The 26235-nt window shown below is 38.1% G+C and overlaps 4 protein-coding genes across 7 annotated transcripts; 3 read left to right on the top strand and 1 right to left on the bottom strand.

Moving 5' to 3' along the window:
• Positions 1-7862: 7862 nt before the first annotated feature.
• LOC121980295 (WD repeat domain-containing protein 83-like) lies at positions 7863-10623 on the top strand. 2 transcript variants are annotated; one of them, XM_042532282.1, is made up of 8 exons: positions 7863-8141; positions 8249-8351; positions 8676-8783; positions 8903-9012; positions 9098-9205; positions 9416-9461; positions 9601-9732; positions 10302-10623. In XM_042532282.1, the coding sequence occupies exons 1-8, from the start codon at positions 7918-7920 to the stop codon at positions 10383-10385; spliced, it is 915 nt and encodes a 304-aa protein (XP_042388216.1). In that variant the 5' UTR covers positions 7863-7917; the 3' UTR covers positions 10386-10623. The 2 variants fall into 2 exon arrangements, with proteins under 2 accessions (XP_042388216.1, XP_042388217.1); XM_042532283.1 differs by having other exon boundaries at positions 7875-8141; positions 8690-8783.
• A 2297-nt stretch (positions 10624-12920) lies between these two features.
• Positions 12921-15239, top strand: LOC121980293 (probable serine/threonine-protein kinase At1g01540). 2 transcript variants are annotated; one of them, XM_042532281.1, is made up of 7 exons: positions 12928-13580; positions 13670-13774; positions 13856-13978; positions 14070-14240; positions 14328-14457; positions 14559-14768; positions 14855-15239. In XM_042532281.1, exons 1-7 carry the CDS (start codon positions 13102-13104, stop codon positions 14948-14950), a joined length of 1314 nt encoding a protein of 437 aa, XP_042388215.1. In that variant the 5' UTR covers positions 12928-13101; the 3' UTR covers positions 14951-15239. The 2 variants fall into 2 exon arrangements, with proteins under 2 accessions (XP_042388214.1, XP_042388215.1); XM_042532280.1 differs by having other exon boundaries at positions 12921-13580; positions 14070-14457.
• A 1160-nt stretch (positions 15240-16399) lies between these two features.
• Positions 16400-19554, top strand: LOC121980292 (serine/threonine-protein kinase SAPK7-like). The gene is made up of 10 exons (XM_042532279.1): positions 16400-16595; positions 16689-16848; positions 16932-17006; positions 17108-17209; positions 17323-17376; positions 17451-17543; positions 17637-17729; positions 18341-18445; positions 18594-18692; positions 18946-19554. The coding sequence occupies exons 2-10, from the start codon at positions 16729-16731 to the stop codon at positions 19327-19329; spliced, it is 1125 nt and encodes a 374-aa protein (XP_042388213.1). The 5' UTR covers positions 16400-16595; positions 16689-16728; the 3' UTR covers positions 19330-19554.
• Positions 19555-20017: 463 nt separating this feature from the next.
• LOC121980291 (calcium-dependent protein kinase 24-like) lies at positions 20018-25527 on the bottom strand. 2 transcript variants are annotated; one of them, XM_042532278.1, is made up of 8 exons: positions 25406-25527; positions 24321-25316; positions 23467-23610; positions 23209-23361; positions 22960-23075; positions 20709-20876; positions 20401-20635; positions 20018-20292 (listed from the first exon to the last, which is right to left on the bottom strand). In XM_042532278.1, exons 2-8 carry the CDS (start codon positions 24871-24873, stop codon positions 20273-20275), a joined length of 1389 nt encoding a protein of 462 aa, XP_042388212.1. In that variant the 5' UTR covers positions 24874-25316; positions 25406-25527; the 3' UTR covers positions 20018-20272. The 2 variants fall into 2 exon arrangements, with proteins under 2 accessions (XP_042388212.1, XP_042388211.1); XM_042532277.1 differs by having other exon boundaries at positions 20411-20635; positions 25406-25522.
• Positions 25528-26235: the final 708 nt, after the last annotated feature.

The following is a 26235-nucleotide window of genomic DNA, read 5'->3' as shown; positions in this document are numbered from 1 at the left end:
ATTTTTTGGTTTTATGAAAACTAAAGTTTCTGTAATTTTCTGTAAAATTATGATTTTTGGGTTTTTATGAGTATTTTTCTCGAGTAATCGAAGCACAAGTGTTTAGTCGCTTGTAGGCTTCGGCTACCGGAAAGATTTTTCCAAAACGGCTTCGTTTCGCCCCAAAATTTTTTGGGACAGCGGGCTTGGGTGCCATTAGATCGCTTAGGAGCAACTCGCGATGGTTAGATCGCGGGTCGGGGTACTGCCCCTAACCCCGCAAGGGGATTTGCTTCGCGATTGCACCCGAAATCGCTAAAAACGAACCCGCCGGGAAGATTTTTCCGAAACGGCAATGTCTCGGCCCAAATCGTTTTGGGACAGCGAGTTTAGGCGCTGTTGGATCGCAAAGGAACCCTCGCGATGGTTAGATCGCGGGTAGGGGCGCTGCCCCTGGCCCCGCAAGGGGATCCGTTCCGCGATTGTGCCCGAAACCGCTAAACGGGACTGCCGGGAAATTTTACTCGTAAAAATTGTAAAAATTATTTTTAAAATTACAAAAAATTATGACAAATATATAATTTTGAATTATATATTAAATTTTGTGATAGTCATGGTCCAAAAACCTAATGTGATTGGATTGTGTTGTAATTCATAATACGGTCTGCGTGCCGTTATGTGTTTGCGAGTGTTGTATTATATTCGCGACCTGCGCGTTGTGCCTTCTCTTATATTCTTGTTGTAAATTAGTTAGACTCGAATGTAACTCGAGTTTCAAATTGTAATGTACAAATTGGAGCGGTGGAGGGTCCACACGAGACGGAGTTCCGAGGCGGGCATGAGCAACACAAGGTGGTCAAAGGGAGGAGCTTGGAGAAGCTGTTGACCCTAGGTTGACCATTCGATCTTCTCATTGGCTTGAGAAGATCGTAGTAGGGCCATGATTAAATCACAAATAGATTAATTAATTGCTTGTGTATGTGATGCATATTTAATAAGTAGTTAATTAATTAGTGCCTTACGATTAGATTAGATCTAAGTCGTGCACATGATGCACCCTTGCGATTAGATTAGATCTAAGTCGTGCACAAGATGCATCCTTTTCGATTAGATTAGATCTCGATCGAACCAACTCTAAATGCCTAACCGTGTCGTGATACCTATCACTACCTCGATCACATGTATTGTTGAATCTGCCAAAGCAGAGCAATACATATTATCTTGGTAGGGTACGGAGGGACAATCTTGATCCCGCCTATCAACGCATGGGTGAATTTAAACTCAATTAGATTGAGTATTCCTAGTTACTCGGTTGGATCGAGTCAACTATAGGCATTCTTCCAATAGTTGGAAAGGTAGGACAAAATCACGTTTATATTAACTCTTGGGCGTATTAGCCAAAGCTAACTCGAGTTTTAATATAAATATGGATCTTGATCCTATAAACAAGAGTTGCATAGAGATGTAATTGGTAATCGTTACCAACCGATCATACTAAGTCTTGGGTGTATTAGCCAAAGCTAACTCAAGGGTTAGTATGATATGGATCTTGTCCCACAAGAATTATAGTATTCAGTGGGAGCATCATTTAGTTAAAGGCATAATTAAATGATTTTTAAGAATATGATATTTATTTCTGCAAATTTTTCTGTTGTAGATAACCATGACGTCGAACACGAATTCCTTCTCCCTGCGATCTGTCCTTGAGAAGGACAAGCTCAACGGAGTGAATTTCCTGGACTGGTACAGGAACTTGAGAATAGTTCTCACTCAAGAACATAAACTGTACGTTCTGGAGCAGCCCATTCCGGAGGCTCCTTCTGCCACTGCCACACGAGCAGACCGAGATGCTTACAAAAAGCATCAAGATGACGCATTAGATGTGTCCTGTCTTATGCTCGCAACCATGAACTCTGAACTTCAGAAGCAACATGAGTTGATGAGCGCTTACGATATGGTTGAACATCTTTGTCACCTATATCAAGGACAAGCAAGGCACTGGAAGAGGAACTCCAAAGAATACCTGGAAGATCTTACGAAGAAGAGAAATAAGATTTCTACTTCAGGTATACATGTTATAGAAGTCAACCTCTCTATTTCTTCATCGTGGGTATTAGATACCGGATGTGCTTCACACATTTGTACTAATGTACAAGCGCTGAGAAATAGCAGGGCATTGACGAAGGGTGAGATAGACCTACGAGTAGGCAATGGAGCACGAGTTGCTGCTATTGCTGTAGGAACTTATCATCTATCCCTTCCCTCTGGGCTTATACTAGAGTTAGACGATTGTTGTTATATGTCTGCATTGACTAAGAACATTATATCAGTTTCTTGTTTGGACAAGAAAGGATTCTCGTTTATAATAAAGAACAAATGTTGTTCTGTCTATTTAAACGATATGTTCTATTGTAGTGCACCTCTGATGAACAGACTCTATATTCTAGACCTTGAGAGCTCTATCTATAACGTTAGTACCAAGAGGTTCAAATCGAACGATATGAACCACACCTATCTCTGGCACTGTCGCTTAGGTCATATAAATGACAAGTGCTTATCCCAGCTCCATAAGGATGGTTTGTTGGACTCATTTGATTTTGAATCATATGAGATATGCGAGTCATGCCTACGAGGTAAGATGACCAAGACTCCCTTTAGTGGGCACAGCGAGAGAGCGACTGATTTGTTAGGACTCATACATAGTGATGTATGTGGCCCTTTCAATGTCGCTGCTAGAGGCGGTTATAGGTACTTCATCACATTTACTGATGACTTCAGTAGATATGGTTATGTGTACTTGATGACACATAAGTCCGAATCCTTTGAAAAGTTCAAAGAATTCAAGAATGAAGTACAGAACCAGCTTGGCAAGAGTATTAAGATACTTCGATCCGATCGAGGTGGAGAATACCTTAGCCATGAGTTTCGTGACTATCTAGCTGAGTGTGGGATTCTATCCCAACTCACTCCTCCTGGAACACCACAGTGGAATGGTGTATCCGAAAGGAGGAATCGTACCCTATTAGATATGGTGCGATCTATGATGAGTCACACAGATCTTCCGACATACCTTTGGGGCTATGCTCTAGACACGGCAGCTTTTATACTCAACCGAGTTCCATCAAAGGCCGTGATAAAGACACCATATAGGATATGGACTGGGAGAGATGCCCAGGTGTCTTTCATGAGGATTTGGGGTTGTGAGGCTTACGTTCGACGTCAAGTCTCAGACAAGTTAGGACCCAAATCCGACAAGTGATACTTTATTGGATATCCCAAGGAAACTAAGGGATATTACTTCTACATTCCTAGTCAGCACAAGGTAGTTGTGGCAAAGACTGGGGTCTTTCTAGAAAGGGACTTTGTTTCTAGAAAGACTAGTGGGAGCGCGTTCGATCTTGAAGAAGTTCAAGATGCGAACAATAGCACTGATGCCTCGATGGAAATTGAACTGGAACCACAAAGTGTTGTGGATGATGTTGTTCCACAAGGAGTTGAGGAACAACAACCAGTTCAAGTAGACATACCTCTTCGCAGGTCTGATAGGGTACGTCGTCAGCCTGAGAGATACTCATTTCTCTTGTCTAACCATGATGACGTTGTGCTCATAGAGGATGAGCCTACCACCTATCAGGAAGCTGTGATGAGACCAGATTCCGAGAAATGGCTAGAGGCCATGAGATCCGAAATGGAATCCATGTACACCAACCAAGTATGAACTTTGGTTGATCCACCTGAAGGGGTAAAACTCATTGGGTGTAAGTGGGTCTTTAAGAGAAAGACTGACATGGATGGACTTATTTATAAGGGTCGCTTGGTAGCTAAAGGTTTCAAGTAGATTCATGGTATTGACTATGATGAAACCTTTTCTCCAGTAGCGATGTTTAAATATATTCGGATCATGCTTGCTATTGCAGCCTACCATGACTATGAGATATGGCAGATGGATGTCAAAACCGCGTTTCTGAATGGAAACCTACTCGAGGATGTGTACATGACACAACCTGAGGGTTTTATAGATCCACAGCATACTAGCAGAGTATGCAAGCTGCATAGGTCCATTTATGGACTAAAGCAAGCTTCTCAGAGCTGGAATCTTCGATTCGATGATGCGATCAAACAGTTTGGTTTCATCAAGAACGAAGATGAGCCTTGTGTCTACAAGAAGGTTGTAGAAAACACAGTTGTCTTCCTCATATTGTATGTGGATGACATATTGCTCATTGGGAAGGACATCCCTATGCTTAAGTCTGTCAAGACCTGGCTAGGGAGTTGCTTCTCAATGAAGGACTTAGGTGAAGCATCTCGTATTCTAAGAATACAGATCTATAGAGATAGATCTAGGAGATTGCTTGGCCTAAGTCAGAGTACATACATTGACAAGGTACTACTTCGGTTTGCCATGCAGAACTCCAAGAAGGGATTTCTGCCGATGTCACATGGCGTGAGTCTTTCGAAGACTCAAGGTCCCTCTTCTAGAGAGGAGAAAGACCGCATGGATCAGATCCCTTATGCCTCAGACATAGGATCGATCATGTATGTCATGCTATGTACTCGACCTGATGTCTCGTATGCTTTGAGCATGACGAGCAGATACTAGTCAGATCCAGGTGAAAGTCACTGGATAGCGATCAAGAATATTCTTAAGTACTTAAGAAGGACTAAAGAATATTTCTTGATATATAGAAGCAATGATGAGCTAACTGTAAAGAGTTACAGTGATGCCAGCTTCCAGACCGACCAGGATGATTATCGATCGCAGTCAGGGTTCGTATTCTGCATTAATGGTGGTGCTGTGAGCTGGAAGAGTTCGAAGTAGGACACAGTAGTTGATTCTACAACAGAGGCTGAATATATTGCTGCATCAGAGGCAGCAAAGGAGGCCGTTTGGATCCGTAAGTTCATCACTGAACTTGGGGCGGTTCCCAGTATCGCATTGTGACAACAATGGAGCTATAGCACAGGCGAAGGAACCTCGCTCACACCAGCCGACCAAGCATATACTACGGCGCTTCCATCTCATTCGAGAGATTATCGATAGAGGAGATGTGAAGATTTGCAGAGTACCTACAGAGGCTAACATCGCAGATCCCTTGACCAAGGCTTTGGCACAGAGGAAGCATGATGGTCACACTAGGTCATTAGGCCTTAGAGCCTATACTGATTGACACTAGTGCTAGTGGGAGATTGTTAGTTAGAGCCCTAGAGCCAATCATTTGATGATTGTATGGACTCATTGTATCATATTCTTGTATATTAATAAAGGCATTTGTTTGGTTATTATACTTATTTATATTAGTGCCAAATAGACTAAGTATAATAGCGTCCTTGAGTAGAAGGTTCATACCTATATCAATCGATTAGTTAAATCGATAGTGAGATGATATAGGGAACACTACTCTAAATCATTCCTAGTCGAGTATTAACATTCAGGGACAATGTTAATACAATAAGACTAGCATGTAGGTCAGCTCGATGACTTGATATCACAAGTCATGGATATAGAGATATCAAGCTGACACATGGGTATGCATTAGAGAATGTATACTGAATGACCCGCCATGAGAAAGTATCATGGATCGTTATATGAGTGTCATATACTTTCTCATATGGCTATTAGTATGACTATTAGTCCTTTGACCTGAAGTCACCATGGATCCCTACATAAGGAGTTATGTACTTTGGTTTCGTCAAACGTCACCCGTAACAGGGTGGACTATAAAGGCGATTACTGGGTATGTAACAAATTATGCAGAGGGATGTGAGTGATGTAGATGGGATCTATCCCTCCAATATGACGGGAGCGATATCAATATTCTTGATAGAGTTAGACCACGAAGTGCATGGCCATGCCCAAATGAGTCAACATTAGATGTTGAGCTCATTTATCGAGTGAGTCTACTTGGAGTTCAAGATTTAGATTGATTAGAGGATGACACGGTCTATGCCTCACATTGATCAATCTAGATGTCTAGGATAGAAGGACAATGTCACATATTGTGAGGAGTCACAATTAGTAGTCACAATGTGATGTTGGATCTCGACATTTCTTATAACTTGGGTAGTAATGATGTGTTGCTAGATACCGCTCATTACTTATGCTCCTAAATGGGTTTAGGGCATTGCCAACGTTACAAGAACCTATAGGGTCACACACTTAGGACATTTAGATGGAGATTTGGTTCATATGATGAACCAAGAGGATTAGATTCATTTGATGAATCAAATTGGATTAAGAGTAATCCAAATTGGGCTAATTGAGTTAGACTCAAGTTGATTCATGTATTTAATGAGTCTAATTTAGATTATGACTCATTAAATCAATTTAATTTAATGAATTAGATTCATTATATTAAGTTGGCTTGAATCAAATGGTTAGATTAGATCAACCATGAGAGAGATTGAGTCAAGTTTGACTTGACTAGAGAGGAAGAGGAAGAGTCAAGTTTGACTTGACTCTTTGCCACATCATGAGTGAGGTGGCAAGATGTGGACCAATAGTGTTGTTCCACATCATCTTGTTTTGCCACCTCATGGAGGTTACAAGCCTCCATTGCATTAAATGTGGGTTGGCCACATTAAATGAGTGGAGGTTACTCATTTGCCACATCATTGTGAGGTGGCAAGATGTGGACCAATGGTAATGGTACACATCTTCATGATGTGTCACATCATAGGAGTTACATAACACCTCTTAATGGCTTCACATTAATTGTGATTAATGTGGAATGGGAGTTACACTCCATGGAGTGGCCGGCCACACAAAAGTTGTAAATGAAATTTGATTTTCATTCAAGGCATTACTTCTTCTTCTTCCTCCTCAAGAGAGCTCTCTCCCTTTCCTCCTCTTGCCGTGACCACACAAGGTGCTAGCACACCTTTTGTGTGTTTTCTCCACCTACGTGTTCGTGTGGATACTTCTAGAGGAGTATCTATTTTGATACTCTAGAGACCCGGCAATTCCTTGGACGAGCGGGAACGCGAAAGGGCACGCTTCGAAGGTATAACTCTCATCTAGTGTAGATCTAGAGTCTTTGAAACTCGTACTCGTATTTTCGTTCGGTTTTTCTTTGCACGGATCTACAGCTTTGGGTGATTTGGGGTTTCCGCGACGCGAAAAGCGGTTTTCACGACCTGAAGAACCCAACAATTACGCTCACCCTAAGCGCCCCTTCACAGTCCGTCCTTAGTTTAGTCCATCCTCAAGTTATGTTAAAGGAGCTAAATTATAGAATCAGCTTACAGTTGACCGTCAAGTGGTTAGGGGATGGAAAAAGTTTTGTTCTCCTAGGACATGTGTCTGTCGAAAATTGATTCATGTCCATTGCAGTAAATCTGTCACCCTCTAGCTAACTGAGTACCCCGTGAGGACTGTTATTCAGGTATTTAATTGTAACAAAAAGTGATTATGCTCACTTCGGACACCTCTCATAATTCGTCCCAGGTTATGTAATTCAACTATTTAATTGTAGTAAATTTATCACTTTCTAGTCAACGTGACACCTCGTGGGGACCCAAGTATTCAATTGTAGTAATAAAAGTGATTATACTCACCCTAATCACTCCTCACAACCTATCCCCAGGTTATGTAAATGAAGGTAGATGACGGGGTCAATTGACATCTCGTGGGAACGAAGCATGAGTATTTTAAAAAAATATTGAATTAAATAACATAGAACTTGGAGTGATCTCGAAAATTTCCTATTGATTATTAGGATAAATCGAAAAGTATTCGTAGCGAACGGTTAGAAATTCAATATCATATAGTTGTATATTTTATTTAGAGAAAAAATTCATGTGCCCAATATTTAATTATAATAAAAGGTGGTTACACAACCGGTTAGATAATTTACCGTTTATTTAATATAGTCTGTACTCATTAATCGATCAGATTTTCGAGTTGCCGTTCATTCACAACCCTAATGCTGAGTTGAATCAATGGCGAAGGTCGGAGGCAGTGGCGCGGAGCTACCCCGGCGGGAGGCAAGCGTGCTGAAGGGTCACGAAGGGCCGGTTCTGGCGGTCCGCTTCAACGGGGATGGAAACTACTGCCTCAGTTGCGGCAAGGACAGAACCCTCCGCCTCTGGAACCCCCATAAGGGCATCCACATCAAGACCTACAAGTCCCATGGCCGCGAGATCCGCGACGTCCATGTCACCTCGTTTGTTCATTATCCCCATCTCGATCAACAAAAGTCTTTCTTTAATCTTCTTTTTTTTTGTGAGAGAATGACCGACAAAGTGTTCCGCGCCGATGATGTTGCTGCAGGGACAACGCAAAGCTGTGTTCCTGCGGCGGCGACCGCCAGATATTCTATTGGGATGTTTCCACCGGCCGCGTCATCCGGAAGTTCCGAGGCCACGACAGCGAGGTGAATCCTGGCTCCGTGCTTCTAGGTTGTTTATTTTTTTTCTTCGTTGCAATAAAAATTGTATCTCGCTGAAGAAATCGGCAATGGGGTTTCATGTAGTGAAGGAAATTGTATTTGCCTCACGCCCTTGACTGACATATTTCGTAGTTAGGGTTTCGGTGGCTGGGGCACATGGACGACTATGTTATGCAGAATTATTCTCGTTTTTTCAGTGAATCTACTGTGTCCTTGAAGGAATTAGGAAGCTCTTAGGGTCTTTTGAGTGGGTAGAACCTGCTATTGACTTGGGTATAATTCTCTCGAATTTGATATCCAAACCTTCAGGTGAATGCTGTCAGGTTTAATGTATATGACTCAGTCGTAGTGTCGGCTGGCTATGACCAATCAGTTCGTGCATGGGATTGCAGATCACATAGTACAGAGCCGATTCAGGTTAGCATCCTTGCTATCCTTTCAAATTTAGTTAAGGTTCATCATATTTACTTACTTGATAAGAAAGAACTCTTTTCTTCAGTTAGCCTTGCATCAAAGCTTATGTTTTTATTTCTCAGATCATTGATACATTTCAAGACAGTGTAATGTCTGTTTGTTTAACAAAGACTGAAATTATTGCTGGAAGTGTAGATGGAACTGTCCGCACATTTGACATACGAATTGGGAGGTACCTTTCTTTTATTCTCTCTTACTTTACAAATGGCTTCATATTGAATTTCCTCTATCTTATGTTTAACCATTTTGAATAAAAGGGAGATCGTGGACAGTTTGGGGCCGGCTGTCAACTGTATTTCTCTGTCAAATGATAGTAACTGTGTCTTAGCAAATTGTTTGGATTCGACTATACGCCTTCTTGATAGGTAATTGCTTTTGATGTTCTAATGACTGAAACTGGCACTTTTGACACGTTACAAGGAGGGAAGGGGCTGGGGGTGACCTCCACCCTCCTAAATTCTTACATCCTTTTGGACCATACAAGGTTTTATCAAACTTTTACGAAAATTGTTAATTATTTTTTAGTATTTTTCCCCTCTTGTCAAAATAATCAAATTTATGCCCTCTACTTGTAGGACCACTGGAGAACTTCTGCAAGAGTACAAGGGACACACCTGCAAGGTGTGGAAACGTATTCTTGATTATATCTTCATGTTTGGTTGACCTTTTCTGATGTTGCTCTCTCTTCTGTACCCCGAAGTATTCTGACTTTGCTTTACTTATTGGGAAATCCTACAATTTGTTATGATATCTTCTGTAGTCTTACAAGATGGATTGCTGCCTAACAAACACTGATGCACATGTTACGGGTGGATCTGAGGACGGCACAATATATTTCTGGGATCTAGTGGATGCTTCTGTCGTTTCTAGTTTCAAAGCACATCGCTCTGTGGTAAACATTCTGCTCTATTCTATCTGTATATCTAACCATATTTTTTAAGTTTCAAGGATTCTTATTTCTTTCTCTCTGCCATATCCCAAGTCCTGCCTACTTATTCTTTTTTGCATTGACATACCTTTTCTTTCTTTAATTAATTAAATAATGATGGTCCCCTTTAGTTGTGAGTTGTGACTAGTAAGTTCCGATGAAATTTCTCCATCTAGAAAGCGGAGAGATCTGAAGTGAGTATCATAGAAATATTGGAATGTGCACCATGCTTCCCACTGGTTTATCTTCAGTCCGGTAAGGAAATGAAGGTAGATCTCATTCTAGTAGAATATGCTTGGAGGTCTTAGAATTCACATCTTGAGAATCCAACAGATACCATTTTCCAGTTCTGTGTAGGCATAATTATTACTTAAGTACAGTTAAAATCCAACTCAATTTATCATTTCAACCGAAACTAAATTGACCTCTGGATTAACCTGTTGCATTGGTTGGTCTGCTTAGGTGTTCATGACACTGGATTTTGCAGGAAGGAAATAACTAGTGACTGATTTAGTGGAAAATTTTTCTTCCAGGTGACGAGTGTGAATTTTCACCCAAAGGAATGCTGTATGCTAACATCATCTGTTGATGGCACAGTGCGCGTATGGAGACAGTGAACTGGAGAATCATATTGTAGTTACTGGAAGAGGGAAATATAGAAGCTTTCAGTGCAGATGCAGGGATCAAGAATGATCTTGCTATGACCTGTAAGTTATTGGACTGTACCTTTTTATTTTTAAAAAATGATGTGTAAATTCAGCTTAATTTGAGACTTTTATTTTGAAAGCCGCTGAGTTCCGGAACATGCATAAGTTCACAAATAACAAAGTGAATTATTTTCCGTTTCTTGCACTTCAGCACTTTGTTATTGTGATTTGCTATTGGAAAATAGATCATGTGGTAGATTTAACCATGCTTGATTCAGATAGTGTAAAATTTTTTGATTTGGCCTCTACTAATGAAAGAATTGGAATTTAGATCTCTTATTGAAACTATCTGCAAACTGTGTGATAAATTGATCACTCGTCAAGGTCATGATATATTTTTCTTCGTGTTACCTAATCATAGTAATATATTTAAATCGACTTGCTTAATTTTGATATTGCTTGTACATAAAATATTGTTTCTGATGAATTTTCAATGTCTGTTGGACTGTTTCACTAAATAGCTTAATGAACTACTTTATTAAAGAGTTTGATATCAGAGAAACTGTCAAAATGTTGTTCAGCCATATTTTTTTCCAAAAGAAAGTACCTCATAATCTTTCTTAATACAATTAAAATATCTTTTGCATATTTTTTTTAATTTTGTTTTAAAATAGAAGAGGTTTGAAACAAGCTAACCCACTGTCGCCTATGTTTTTTGTTTGTTTTTATTTTTTGAACTTGTTGACTTACTCAAATGCATCCCATACCTTACCGACAATTCTGCTCAAGGTGAATGCTACAATGTGACTGATATGATACAGATGTGGAGCCTTTATGCAGTCTTCTAACTATATTTGATTAGTTTATTAATTACGGTGAATTGTAAGATATTTTTTTTAGGATTTGTTCACTTTTATTTTTTTAATTATTTGATTGAAAATTTTTGTAAGATCGAATTCCTCTTTCTTAGAATTAATTGGTGCGAAGGATCAGATATCTAAAAAAAAAATTGATGAAATTAACACAAAGGACAGATATATGTGATGGTGAGCTGGAAACAGGTGATCATCTGTTAGAACATCCATAATAACATTAAATATTTTTCTCAAATATTTATGATCTTCATTTTCATATCATCACTTAAATATCTTACTTATTAAATATCTCAAATCTCTCACTCAAATATCACTTCAATTAAATATTTATAGGTCTCATTTATTAAATATCTTACTCTCAAATATCTTAAATTATATAATAAAATATTTTTAAAAAATAATTATCACCCCTTGTGGGGTCTATTTATATGTCACCTAGAATGAAATTATCGGGCATAAAGTTATATCCGTTAATTTTTATTCATCTCTCGAATATCTCTTACAATAAAAGATATTTGAGAGAAGGAGATATTTTTGTGAGGAATATTTAAGAGAGAGAGATATTTAAAGAAATATCTCCTCCAAATATAAGATATTGTAGAGGCCGTTAGCACGGTGAGGTATATTCTCGGATGATAAATTTGAAATGTTCGCTGCAAAATAACTCGCTACAATAAGAAAGGCTGTAAAAATATATATATATATATATATAATTAAATTATGATACAAATACTGAATTGACAGACTTTTCGAGTTTATAACGAATTAAAAACAAATAAATTTGTCCGAAGCAGAGTACCTAACGGTGGATGGAGCTCCTGGTGCTCTCCTCTGTCGGTTGGAGGATGAATCCCATCACCCCTCTCTCTTTCATTCAGTCTTCTTTTCCGGTTTAATTCTCAAAAAAAACAAAAACAAAAAACTCCGACGACGGTGGCGGCGTTGCTGTCCGTGTCTGAGTGTTGGCCAGGAGATCAGAAGTATTTCTTCTCTTTGTAATCGCAGGCGGGTGATCCTCATAACACTTCCTTTCCTTAACATTAAAAAAAAAATCTTACATGTAACTATTTTTTTTTATATTTATATCTACTCAATTTTTTTATTCTTTTATTGTTTCTATTATCATTGGTTCAATGTTAAAAAGAAAAATATTTTAATATTAGAATGCACTTTAATTTTTACCCACACTTTGAATAAATAAAAATGAGTTTGATGACGTTAAGGATGGAAGATTATTAATGATAAACTTAATTAGATTATATTATTAAATTTCAAATAATGAGTGATTTTTCAGTTAATAGAGCATGTGCCCACAATCCGGAATGTAATACCCGCCACACCTCTGGCGTTCATTCAGAGTATATTAAAATGTTAAACTTATATGCACTAAACTTCTAAATAAATAGGACTAGGATTGAACTATTTTATTTCTCCTAATTCTCTGATAATTTAATAACTAAAAGTATACATGATAATTAAGTTAAACCAAACGCAACAACCAAATAAGTGAAGCTGTTTAACTACTTACGATATTTTTAACAAGTGAAGTGATTCTCCTTTCATGTATTTTAATTTATTTTTGTTCAGTCACTCACTCCCATTCCCGTACCGGAAAGAACGTCGTCTTCCTCATGTTAATTTACCTACTCCAGGCCCAGGATGTCACCACTTCAACCACCGCCACTTGCTCTCAAAATCCAATCTTTCGATGAGCAAAATCTCTCCCCACCGTCATCTTCCACCGCGCAATCGAGCCTGTGCTACTCTGCTTGTCGGTGCTGCGATTTATTCTCCTTCCTCCGCCTTCGAAGATGTCAGGTTTTGAGCTGTCCCGGCACACGCCCATCTTGGGCCTCCCCCTTTGGGCACTCATCGGCGTCTGCATCGCCGTCGCTGCCGCCCTCCTCCTCTCCCTCTGCTTTGTCCTCCTACGGAAGGGTGAATCTTCTCGGACAGCTGCCGTCCCCATTGCCGCGCCCAAAGAAATCCAAGAGGTCCGCGTCGATTCCGATCACGCCTCCGAACCTGATCCCTCGCCTCCGACGCCAATCGATCCGCAGAAACCCCACTTTTCGCCCACGAAGGAGCGAAACGGAGCGGGCTCGCCGGACGCTGCGCCGGGAGTGTCCCGCTTGGGCTGGGGCCAGTGGTTCACTCTCCAGGAGATCATGGCGGCGACGGGGCAATTCTCCTACGAGAATGTGATCGGAGAAGGCGGCTACGGGATCGTCTATCGTGGTGTCATGCAGGATGGTACTCAGATTGCAGCGAAGAATTTGGTGAACAACAAGTGATTCCCCTACTTGATAATACTAAAATCCTTTCAAATCTAAAACTGCTCAATCCATTACATGCTTAGACTGATCGATTGTATTGTAGGGGTCAAGCTGAGACGGAATTCATGGTCGAGGTTGAAGCAATTGGTCGAGTTCGTCACAAGAACTTGGTTAGATTGCTAGGATATTGTGCAGAAGGTGTTCATAGGTATTCAATATTAGTGTAATAGCTGCCTCCTTTAATTACTGTTATCTTGTTTTCTAAACTTTGGCTTCTTTCGCTACCAAGGATCCTTGTTTACGAGTATATCGAAAATGGGAACCTTGAAAAGTGGCTTCATGGTGATGTTGGATCAAGGAGCCCTCTTACATGGGAAATCAGAATGGACATCATGCTTGGAGTGGCAAAAGGGTAATCTTCAAGTTCATTATCAGTAACCCTTTAGAAGTTCTTTTCTTAGTTTTACGATGCCTCTTGATGAAGTTGAGTGTGCAATCTATAGGATACTGTATTTACATGAAGGACTTGAACCCAAAGTAGTTCATCGAGATATTAAATCAAGCAACATTCTGCTCGATAAGCAATGGATTCCCAAACTTTCTGATTTTGGACTCGCAAAGTTATTGGGCACAGGAAGGACCCATGTCACAACCCGTGTGATGGGAACTTTTGGGTTAGTTAACTTCTATTTCTCTAGGCTATTGATCTCATTTGCCAAACAAAATCTGATTAAGAACTGCAATTTGTGCCCTCTTGATAGCTATGTGGCACCTGAATATGCTAGTACTGGTATGTTAAACGAGAAGAATGATGTTTATAGCTTTGGGATTCTTCTTATGGAGATTATATGTGGTCGTAGGCCAATCGATTACAACAGGCCTCCAAGCGAAGTTAGTTTTTGTTCATATATGCTATGATGTTCAGTATGTCTCTGTATCTGCCTAGAAATGCATCAACTGATATGCAAGTTGGTCGGTTGCCTTTTTGTCAGGTTAATATCATAGAGTGGATTAAGATCATGGTGAGTAGTCGAAAAACTGATGAAGTTGTGGATCCAAAGATGCCTGAGAAACCTTCACCAAGGGCATTGAAGAAAACACTTTTAGTTGCATTGAGATGTGTGGATTCTGATTCTCAGCAGAGACCAACAATAGGGCATGTCCTACACATGCTTCAAGTTGAAGATTTTGCATACCTTGATGTGAATTTTTAGTCTGATAACTGGCTTGCTTAAGTTTCATTTACATTTTGGCAATTCAGTTTAGCTTGTTATATTGTTTATATCAGGAGCGACGACCGGGCCGACCGGGGCGAACTAACCCTAATAGTGCTGAACAAAAAGAAAGATTTCCAGGAAAGCCTTTTACTGAGCCTAGTAAATGAAGCAGGAATCAGAGCAGCTAGCACAACTATGCATTTTACATGATCAAGTAAGAGCCACTATCTTTTGGGAAAGATGCAATGAAATAAACTGTCAAAACCAGCCTGTGCTTTGTGCTTTTGAGGCCATTAAAGGAGATTTTGTAGATATCTAATATTCTTATCTGTACATGGTTTGAGATTTGTATTGATGTACATAATGTGATGTTTGATTGTCTACACTCGACCTATTGAATTATGTAGAGATAAAGTTTGAGCCTTCCTATTTAATATAGAATCATCATTTCAATTATCTTTTACATGTGACACCTTTTCAGATTTTTTTCTTAACTTTATTATAGTTTTACTTCATGCATCTTAATATTGATGTAGTCATCATAAATGGATAAATTTGTGAGGGTAAAAATCAAAAGGATATCTTAAATTAAGAGAAACATGACACTGTCCTTCCTTTTTGCTAAAAAAGAAAAAAAAAAAAAATCAAATGGGCTCTCCATTAATAATTTTATTCTTCTTGACTCACATTTTGTAAATTGTAGCAATTATTGATAGTTGTTACAATATGCAGAAATTATCGAGTAACTGCTATAACATGTAGAAATTACTCAGTATAATGTGTTTAAGTTGAGTTTAAGATTTAGGATTTACATTGTATAGAAGTTATCCAGTAGTTGTTATAATGTATTTATAGTGAGTGTAGGGTTGTAGCAGTTATATAATAATTTCTACAACTATTTTTAAAATATTTTTAATTAATTTAAAATAATTTTGATGAATTTTAAATAGTTCTGACCAAGTTGGTAAATAATATTTTAATATAATATTATTAATCTTAAATATGAAACTCTAAACTCATCTTAAACACATTATAACAATTATTAATTAATTTTTACACGTTGTAACAGCTACTAGATAAGTTCTATATAATGTAGATATTAAACCTTAAATCTCAAACTTTAGCCGATAACAGCTGCTATAGGTTCAGGGATATTTTCAGAATAAAATTATTAAAGGGGCATCTTTTGTTTTTTTTTTCAAAAAAAAGATACCCATGATTTATAAAACTTGGGAGCCTTTTTTATTTTTGCACAATTTACAATTATGAAAACATCAACGACCAATTCAATCCATTAATAAATAAAATAATAATAGTAAAATTATAGTGGGACTACAAAAAACAATAAAAAGTGTCTAGTAGAATTATAAATGCATCGTCTACTAACACAACTAAAATTAATAGCTATTATCCTACTATTTAATGTGAAAAAAATAAAGCATCATATTTATTTAACTTCATAGAAAAATTATTAATGCCTAAGAGAAAAATATTTGAACTGCTTACTCATGTAGATAAAGAAACTTATAAAATAAAGTAAAAAAAATACATAAATTTGAAACAATTTTTTATAATTAACTCTATTATTATTATTATTATTATTTCATGAGATGGGTAGATATGTAATTTCCGACCTGTCATGAAGAGTTCTACCTCTTCGTATCGTACCCCCGCCTGCTATATCGAGACTCGGTTTCCGTTGCCTCTTATCCCCAATCCCGAAGAAGCGGCGAGCGACCGGAAGGCGAGCGCGACGCAGCGATTCACCTTAGAATCTTCGCCGCGTATGATCGCGCAAGAATACGATTCGAGGTGAGCATTACAATACTGAATTGAGTTTCTCCTCCGCCATCGATCTTTCGTATCTCGTCACGACGTAAAGTTCCTGTTTTTGATCGTATCAAGACCGACCTTGGGTGAAAGTTGAGGGTTTCGTGGCGACGTGATGGAGAAATACGAGTTCCTAAAGGACATTGGGTATGGGAACTTTGGAGTCACCAAGTTGATGAAGAACAAGGAGACGAAGGAGCTCGTCGCCGCCAAGTACCTACCCAGAGGGGAAACGGTTCGGTATTCAGCCCTATTTCGATTTGTATGGAATGTGATTGGTCGTATTCGTAATTCTCTAATTCCCTTTCTTGATTTTAGATCGATGATAAGGTTGTGAGGGAGATTGTTAATCATCGTTCGCTTCGTCATCCTAATATTATCCAATTCATGGAGGTCGGTTGGTTCTTGAAGCTCTGACGGTGTCTCATTAGGGTTCGTGATTTACGTACGTATTTGATTTTATTGAAAACATCATCATTGTTCTTCTGAATTAGGTCATGCTTACGCCTACACATTTGGTGATCGTGATGGAATACGCCGCCGGTGGAGAGCTCTTTGAGCGGATCTGCAGCACGGGAAGGTTCAGCGAGGATGAGGTTTCTATATCACATTTATCTTCCAATTAAATTCTTATTTTTCTTTCCCATGGTGGTGCAAAAGTTCTTTCTCGAATAAAGGATTACTCTAAAAAAATTATTGTAATCTTTAGGCGAGGTACTTCTTTCAGCAGCTTATATGCGGTGTCAGCTACTGCCATCAACTGGTAAATTTCTTTGGAAACAACATAACTAAGATGAATTGAGAATTTTGTCTGAATGATGATTCTGATGTTTACAGCAAGTTTGTCATCGAGATCTGAAGCTCGAGAACACTTTGCTTGATGGTAGCCCGTCACCTAAACTCAAAATATGTGACTTTGGTTACTCTAAGGTGAGCGTATTCTCGATGCCATTTTTCTCATATAATCTCAGTTAGATTAACGTTTAGTGCAGTGAGAATGAATGTATAAAATTCATAATGCAGTCCACGTTGCTTCACTCGCAACCCAAATCAGCAGTGGGAACCCCAGCATACATTGCACCAGAGATTCTGGCTTGGAAAGAATATGATGGAAAGGTACAAACAGAAACTTCCTTTTATAATAACAAGAGCACATGATTACTTTCTTTCGACTTTCATTTTAGAGGTATTGGGTTGATTGTTTTATTAATAGATCAGATTAATTATACTTTGAGGATAATGCCATGCCGATCACAATAGAGGTATTGTTGTTTAACCATGCCTGATTTTATGTAATAGAATTGACTTTTATGACATGCATAGAGAGCTCAATGCAGAAATTCTTCAAATAGTTGGAAGAAGAATGGCTGAGCTTGATAATGATGTTGAGTTAGAATCTGATACCAGTAGTGCGGGCTAGATTTCTTAGCCTGATAGAACTGGTACTTCTATGAATTTCATTGGACATATTAAGTGTTTGCTTTATTTTGCAATATATTTTTTGATGCCCTGTAAGTGCTTAACATAAAGCGATTTGAATTTTTGATGTGTTGTGATTTAATATTTCTAGAAATACCTGCAAACTCCTAGTATTTAACTACTAACCTCCATTATAAATAAACGTCTTTCTGTTTTCCATTGGAGTTTTTTATGCCTTATGTTCTTGTTTTTTTTAAAAAAAAAAAAAATCTTCAACTTGTTCTAAGACTGAGTAATTGTCAGTATAGATGGCTGATGTTTGGTCTTGTGGGGTTACACTATATGTAATGTTGGTGGGAGCTTACCCCTTTGAAGATCCAAATGATACAAAGAACTTCAGGAAGACCATCGAGGTGAAAATTTTAGACTTCTTTGTTTCTGTTGCCTCATTTCTTCTCGTTGTGATTATGCTTGTTTTATTTGTTTTGATATCTCTGGCTTCCTAAATTACGAAATTGATGTTCTATCCTTTTGAATTTCCAACTATTATTTTCATTGCAGAGAATAAGAGCTGTTCGATACAAGATACCACCACATGTTCATATTTCCCCAGATTGCAAGCACCTTCTCTCACAGATCTTTGTTGCCAACCCTGCTAGGGTAATCTTTGAAAACTTATAGTTGAATTTTATTGGTATAAAGTGATAGGTTAGTACCCTAAAAAAAACATGGCTGTTAATAGGATCATGCACCACAATTCTGTTAAAGATGGATAACTAAACATGCCATAATTAGAGTGAAATTGCAAGTTGTATGATATAGGACATGAGCAAAAAATTAAATCGGCAAAAAGGAATGAGAAAACAATATCCAACATCACTCTTTTTTATATTTTTCATGTGTATTTGTGCAGAGGATCACAATGCAGGAAATAAAGAACCATATTTGGTACTTAAAAAACTTGCCTAGGGAGCTTACGGAAGCCGCACAAGCAAACTATGGATACTTGTGTGATAGCAATGTGCCCACCAGTTCCACTGGTTGCCTCCAGAGTGTCATAGAGATCATGCAGATTGTGAAGGAGGCAAGGATCCCCCCACCAGTCTCACAAAGTGATGATGAAATCAACTGGGAAAATGATGAGCCGGAGGAGCAGGAAGGCGAACAAGATAAGTCAAAAAACAAAGAAGAGAAACAACATTCTACTCAAAAAGGAAAAGAACATGAGCGTTCTGCTCAAAAAGGAAATGATGAGCAAGAAAGTTCCGCTCGAAATAGAAAAGAGGAAGAACACTAGGTCGATAAGTAAATAAAAACCAGGGTAATCGGAAAACTTAGCATATACAAAGAAATACATCTGTTATCTTTCTTTTCTTAATCCTGATATTATTTTTAGTCTTGCATGTTATGTTTATTACATACAAGTCACTGATGTATTTTCGCAATGGATTCTTCCTTTGAACTTTTCACCTGTATAATTTGAATAGACATAGTACATGGCACCTATAGGTTATTATTATTATCAAAGTTCATTTCTAAATTGAACTTGAAGTTCTCTTAGAGGAGGAGGATGTAAAGGTACTAATTCATGTTTAGCTGTAGTGCAACCATTGATAGAGAAACTTTGATAGAGATACTATTGCTAACTATCTAGTAGAGTTTTAAGGGTGACTCGTAATAGGCGGATTTGTGTGATAGGAAGGTTGCTAAAAGATGAGTAGCATTTAAAGACATCCTCATGACACATGATATGGTTTACACTTAACATGGACAAGCAACAAAAGGATAGAGCAAATTTAAATCAAATTTAAATTTAAATCGTATCATGACACATGATACGGTTTGCACTTAACATAGATAAGTATCATGACACATGATACTTAATTTAAATCTATAAGTATATAATTTGAGAAAAAAAAAGCTAATAAATGGTGTTAGAGCAATCCCAATCCCATATACTTAGTGTCTCTAATCTAATAACATGCTTAATGTCTCAAATGGCAGTATTCATGTAACTTAGTGGTAAATAGTCGGCATTAACCAAGACATGTCCTCAACATTCATGGCACTAATTGATCATACAAGTTTCTGAAGAAACTCTACCTCCCCAAAAACCACTCTTCGACATTTGCTACTGCTCTGAAATCTTGAAAGCATCACCCAAGTTAATCCTCAGACTATTTCTCATTGTTCTTCTTCCAATTTCTCCGTTTCCTTTTCTCATCATAGCGGCAAACTCACTATAATCTATTTGTCCATCCTGCAAACAATCAGCGAAACAGTTGTTAGAGATCGAACACATGTAATGAACATGAATGTAATGGAAAAGATATTTGTATCATATCAAGAAAATTAATCATCACTAGACCAGCACAAACATTGTTTTGATCAATTTCTTTGATCATGTCATCTAGATGAACATCATCGAGACCAAATTCTCTACAAGCTTGTGAAAGCTCATCCACACTGATGTAGCCACTTCCGTCTTTATCGAAGAAGGAGAATGCTGACACTAGGTTTTCATCCCTCTCCAGCTTGTTCACGTGCAATGTTGCAGCAAGAAATTCACCATAATCTATGGTGCCGCTGTTATCAATGTCTGCCTGCGACCGGTTCAAGCAATCCAATGTCAAGTTTCACAAAGATCAAACAAACCTTCTTCATTGTTTTGCATACCGCATTCATAAGTGCTTGGATCTCTGATTCCATTAGTTCAGAACCCACTCTTCTTAAACCATCTTTTAGTTCATCAAATGTGATTGTCCCGCTATTATCTGTATCGATCATATTGAACAATTCTTTCAGACCGCCAATCTCTTCTTCTGATAAGCTTTCAGCGATAACCTATGGGCATTAAAGATGATATTTTTCATTACTAACAAGGTAGATGGCTTTTTGATATGAAAATAGTTGAGACAAATTTGAAACATAAACGATAAGCACTTGTACTGAAAACCATATGATAATGTGTGACTTTTCAACCTTCCTCTTTGTTTATTTGTTGGTTGTAATATCTCCTCCAAAAATCTTCAAACATAAACTACTATGCTGACGAATTATTGACATGATTCTCATTATAGTTACTTGTGGTGCACTTTTGACTTGAAGTGACGCGTGACATATTTTTAGCTTCCTTTATTAAAAATAAGTTATGATTTCAAAAATTTACTCATCGGTGATGCTAGAAGGGGAGCTTGGCGTAACTGTAAAGTTATTTCTGTGTGACCTAGAGGTCACGTGTTCGAATCTCAAAAACAACAAGCAAAATAAGATAAGACTACGTACAATAGACCCTTTCCCGAGACCCCTTATTGGCGAGAGCTTCGTGCACCAAGCTACCCTTTTACTTATCATTGATACTACCATTGAAATTTTGTACATAATAAACACATCTATGTGTTGGTAGACATTTTTGTTTCAGAATGCATTCTAGATCTCCCATTACAATTTCATCTTAACTGTTTTTCACAGTCAAGAGTGACATCAAGGAAAAGCAAGGAAAGATGAAGATGGAATTTAATAGGTAGGACTGGATGACAGATCTGGTTACACCGAGTCATTCACTTATTTGAGTTGTTTCACCTTCTCATTGAAACACTTTTCCCCACAGTATCCATGATGTCCAGATTGTAGGATCGAAAAGAATTTAGATATCTCCACAATGGTATGATATTGTCCACTTTGGGTGTAAGCCCTCATGGTTTTGCTCTTGGGCTCTGCCCAGAAGGCCTCTGGAGATATCTTTTCTCTTATAAACTCATGATCTTTCCCATGTGTTTTCAATGTGGGACTATGTTTGCAACCTTGCAATCCCAACACAGATTGCATATGGTAACAATGCCCTTCTAATAAAGGGATTTATTGGCACTCTTAATACATGACGGTCATGTGCAAGATCCACTATGTTTAATAGTTATATGCTCAATAGTATGAGTACTAAACCTGATAGTAATCCTGGATTGAATGTAATTCCTACTTCCTAGGCATTCGCCAACAAAGAAAGATCATGTCATAGAATGTTAGAAGCTTTCTAGATGATCCAAGCGCGGACTTGTCTACCACTTTATTTGGTCTCCTCGATATGATTTATATATCGGCAGGTAATGGTGTTAATAGGCTGTGTTTGAGCCAGGACAACATGGGCTTGTTCAGCTTTTTTATTTTGTGTTGTGGCCAGCTCAACATGACTTCAAATAGGTCGTACTGAATACGACCCCACAAGAGTCTAGGCCTCGGTAAATGAATATACAAAGGAAGCAAATGCATTGCATCTAGATAAACATTTCAAAAGGGAAATGAATATATCGTAACACATGATTACTTAGAACTTCATTATTGCTATGCTAATACAGCCAGCAAATTGAACCACATAACACTTGTGAAGGACAAATGTCTATCCTCCACATTGTTCATTATTCTTTATGGCTTGTAGTTGTGAGACACAAACAAGTAGCTACAAATAAACAAATAGAAAAAAAGGTTGATTATATCCTATTTATCATAAACAAAGTAGCTTAAGGCTAGGTGAGGTAATACAAGTATATAAATGCGACTGCTTGTAATGATGAACTGCCATTGTGGTTCTCAGGCTGATCAACTAATGATTTTGGTCTTACTAGGTTGCCAAACCTTAAGTAGGAGAAATTGTGATGCCTCATTTTAGTTGTGAATTAGAGATTGTGAGTTGAACAAGGGAATTATAAGGCAACTATGAGTTATGTTCTTTACATTTTTTAAAAAACTAGTACTGTTAGCTTAGGCTTGACAAGTTTGGATTAGAAGTTCAAACCTAGGATTTAAAGAGTCAATTCTCTCATACGAACTGGATTGCTAAAAACAATTGTAGAACTAATAGTAAAGTTTAAAACTTCTGAAGAATGGTATTTAGAGTTACTAGTTTAGAGTATTAGTTGGGGGAAGGTATTGCCTTCAAGGCCATCTTCTTAAGTTTGTTCATCGCTGAGAACTGCTTCAGGCGAGATAAGACAGCAGAATCCAGGGGCCGATCAGGTGCGACTTTGTCAACAACAATCCATGGGTGACCTAGCATAAATAAGTTCATGTCAAAGATAATTCAAAGTTGTTTGGCACATTTCTTTTGGAGGATCATTAATTAGCATTTCGAACTGTGTATTTTACCAATCAAATAATATCATTTGTTGATATGAATACTCACAAAGAACTTGATGAGCGGTGAATCTCTTCTTTGGATTCTTATTCAGCATATTACGAATCAAATCTTTAGCACTATCAGAAATACAAGGCCATGGTTCTGATTCAAAGTCTATGTGACCTTGTAGTATCTCCTTAAAAATCCCTGCTTCAGTTTCTGATGGCAAACAGAAACTAAACATAACTCGGCACCTCACAAAAGGATAGACAACAGACTAGCAATCCAAAATGCTGTATCAAACTTGAGATTTTAACAGTTTACCTGCCCAAAAAGGCGGTACTCCACTTAGCAAAATATACAAAATGACACCAGCACTCCATACATCAGCTTCCGGACCATAGTACTTGCGCAATACCTCAGGCGCAACATAATATGGACTCCCGACCACATCAGAAAAGGTATCGCCTACACAAATGCTGAAAAAGATGAGCACTCGAGGAAGTAAACAACCATAGTGTAGTGTTCTAGAGCACACTATATGGTTTTAGAAAGACTTACCTTTTGGTTATTCTAATGCTTTTCTAGTAATGCCTAATAACACATGTAACAAGGCTTTCAACAATCTACAGGAGAATCCTGAAGGGCAATGTTAGCGTGTAGTAAAATGGCCAAGGTCTCCAACTAAGGATCTAAACTCAACAATTCTACTAAGCATGGTTGGTGTAGACTTAAAATGATTTGAGAAGTAATGATCGTCCTAATGCAAACATTCAGCAGTTCTTTATTTAGTACAAACTTTCTTGATAAAATAACAAATTGCAACAAAATCAAAGTGAAGCATTCCATCAGGATTTTAATGTAGGTGGGTTCATCAAAGATCATTATCCATTCTTACAATGCTCGAAGAAACAGGACAACCCTCACAATCAGCTGGCAGTATTACAGTCCTTAGGTTCCACTTAATGCTCCATACTGAGGAAACTGAATGTTATCAAATTTACTTGCTGGTAATTCAAAAGGACCAATGTTCTTCAGGAATATATGCAGTAGAAAAAAAAGAAGAGATTAGCAATAATGTGATTATTCTGCATTGAAGTTACAAAGATGGTAAAATAACATTTGCTGATTTGAAATGTTAGAATAAATATTGATTGATGAAGAAAGAACAGATGAACCTGGTTTGTAGAACACGGAGAGGCCGAAATCCGTGGCCTTGAGAGCAGCATCCTCGTCGGTGCTAGCAAACAGGAAGTTTTCCGGTTTCAGATCTCGGTGCATCACCCCCAGCGAGTGGCACGCCTCCACCACTCCCGCAATGGTCTTGATCAGCTGCGCCGCCTTCCTCTCGCTGTAATGCCCCCTCTGAATGATCCTGTCAAAGAGCTCCCCGCCGGCGCACAGCTCCATCACCAGGTGCACGAACACGGGATCCTCGTAGGTCCCTTTTATCCGCACCACATTGGGGTGCTCCGACAGGTGGTGCATGATCTGGATCTCGCGCCACACGTCCTCGTAGTCCTCGCGGCACAGCAGCTTGCGCTTGGGGATCGACTTGCACGCGTACTCCCTGCCGGTGGCCGCGTCGACGCAGAGGTACGTGGTGCCGAACTGGCCCTGCCCCAGCTTCTTGCCGATGCGGTAGTGCGCCTTCACATTCGGGGTCTTACGAGGCAGAACCGAGGAGGGCTTGGAGGAGCCGTGAGGAGGTTGGCCGGAGGATTGATCCATGGGAAAAATCGGCCTTTTAGGCAGTTAAACTCAAAAAGGTCGCTCCTTTTTAGTTCTGCAAAAGTTTTCTAGGCTTCAGAGCTCTTTCTCAATGAAGAAAGAACGCGCAGACTGCAAAAATGGAGGGAGGATATCATTCAGGGCTTTTGATTCAGGGTTTGGAATGGAAGGAGCGTCCGAGGAAGAAGAAGAAGAAGAAGAAGAAGAAGAGGGGAAGGAAGACTAACAAGAAGTCAAGTCATCTCATCACTGCTGCCATTTGTGGTTTGGGAAGGAACAGAAAAGACAAAAAAACAAACATTTTCGCACAGTCTCCAATTCATCAATGTCTTCTCACATTTTTTGCAGACTGAATTCGATCCAAATTTTCATATATCTTCTAAATTCCATGACAAAAATTTCTGTCTCCGTGGCTCAGTCAAGGAAGGAAGTTGATTCAGCACCTGAGCAGATAAAATGAAGAGAATATTATCGATAAGAAAAATCAGAAAAATGGTTCCTTTCAATTTTTTTTTTTCTTCCGAGTCGTCACCTAAATTTGTTCCACGAGAGATTTGACCAGTAGTTTTCAACGATGCATCCTTGCGTGCAAATAAAGATGACAAATGGATGTCCCGGAGCGCCAATATAATCTCTCAACTAGTATTTATGCTTGGTAAAAAAATTTTATACAAGTAAATTGATCCTCTTCTAGAATTGATCTGTCCGAAAGACAGATACCTAACAGTTTCTCTCCTTAGAGATATTTGAAAAGGATATCTTTCAAATATTTTTTTATTGAAGGGATATTTCTTAGATAATTAAAAATCTATTAAAAAGTGGATTATTATTTTTTTAATTTAATTAATATTTTTATATTTTTTTGGACTAAAAAAATTAATTAATTAATTAAAATTGAACGTTGGAAAATTAAAATCGAAGGTTGGAAAAAAAACACATATGGCACAATGGGTAAATAATCAATTTATCATCTATAAAATATTTAATTATTCGATTTCAAATTTATGAAATATTTGAACTCATAGGTTATTTTTTAAAATGTGTATGATTCTATTTAAATAAAATATTAATATTAAATAATTATATTGAATATGGTCTAAATATATAAATAAATATTAAGTAAAAAAATATTTATGGATAAATGATAGATGAAATATATTAAAAATATATATTAATTTTATTTAAATGTAAAATTAGATGTAAGTTAATAAAATGGTCGTGAAATTCATAAATATTTGATTGGTGAGATATTTGATTATGAAGTTGAGAATATTTGAGAGTAAAAATGATAATTTCACCCGAACCTAGGATCCAATATCCGATCCGAATGGAGGAGGGTATGAAGGGACTATCAATACTCGA

The sequence above is a fragment of the Zingiber officinale genome, chromosome 5A (genome assembly GCF_018446385.1).
Source record: "Zingiber officinale cultivar Zhangliang chromosome 5A, Zo_v1.1, whole genome shotgun sequence".
NCBI lineage: Eukaryota > Viridiplantae > Streptophyta > Magnoliopsida > Zingiberales > Zingiberaceae > Zingiber > Zingiber officinale.
The sequence above is the reverse complement of the archived record's forward strand: the minus strand, read 5'-3'. Positions and strand labels throughout refer to the sequence as shown.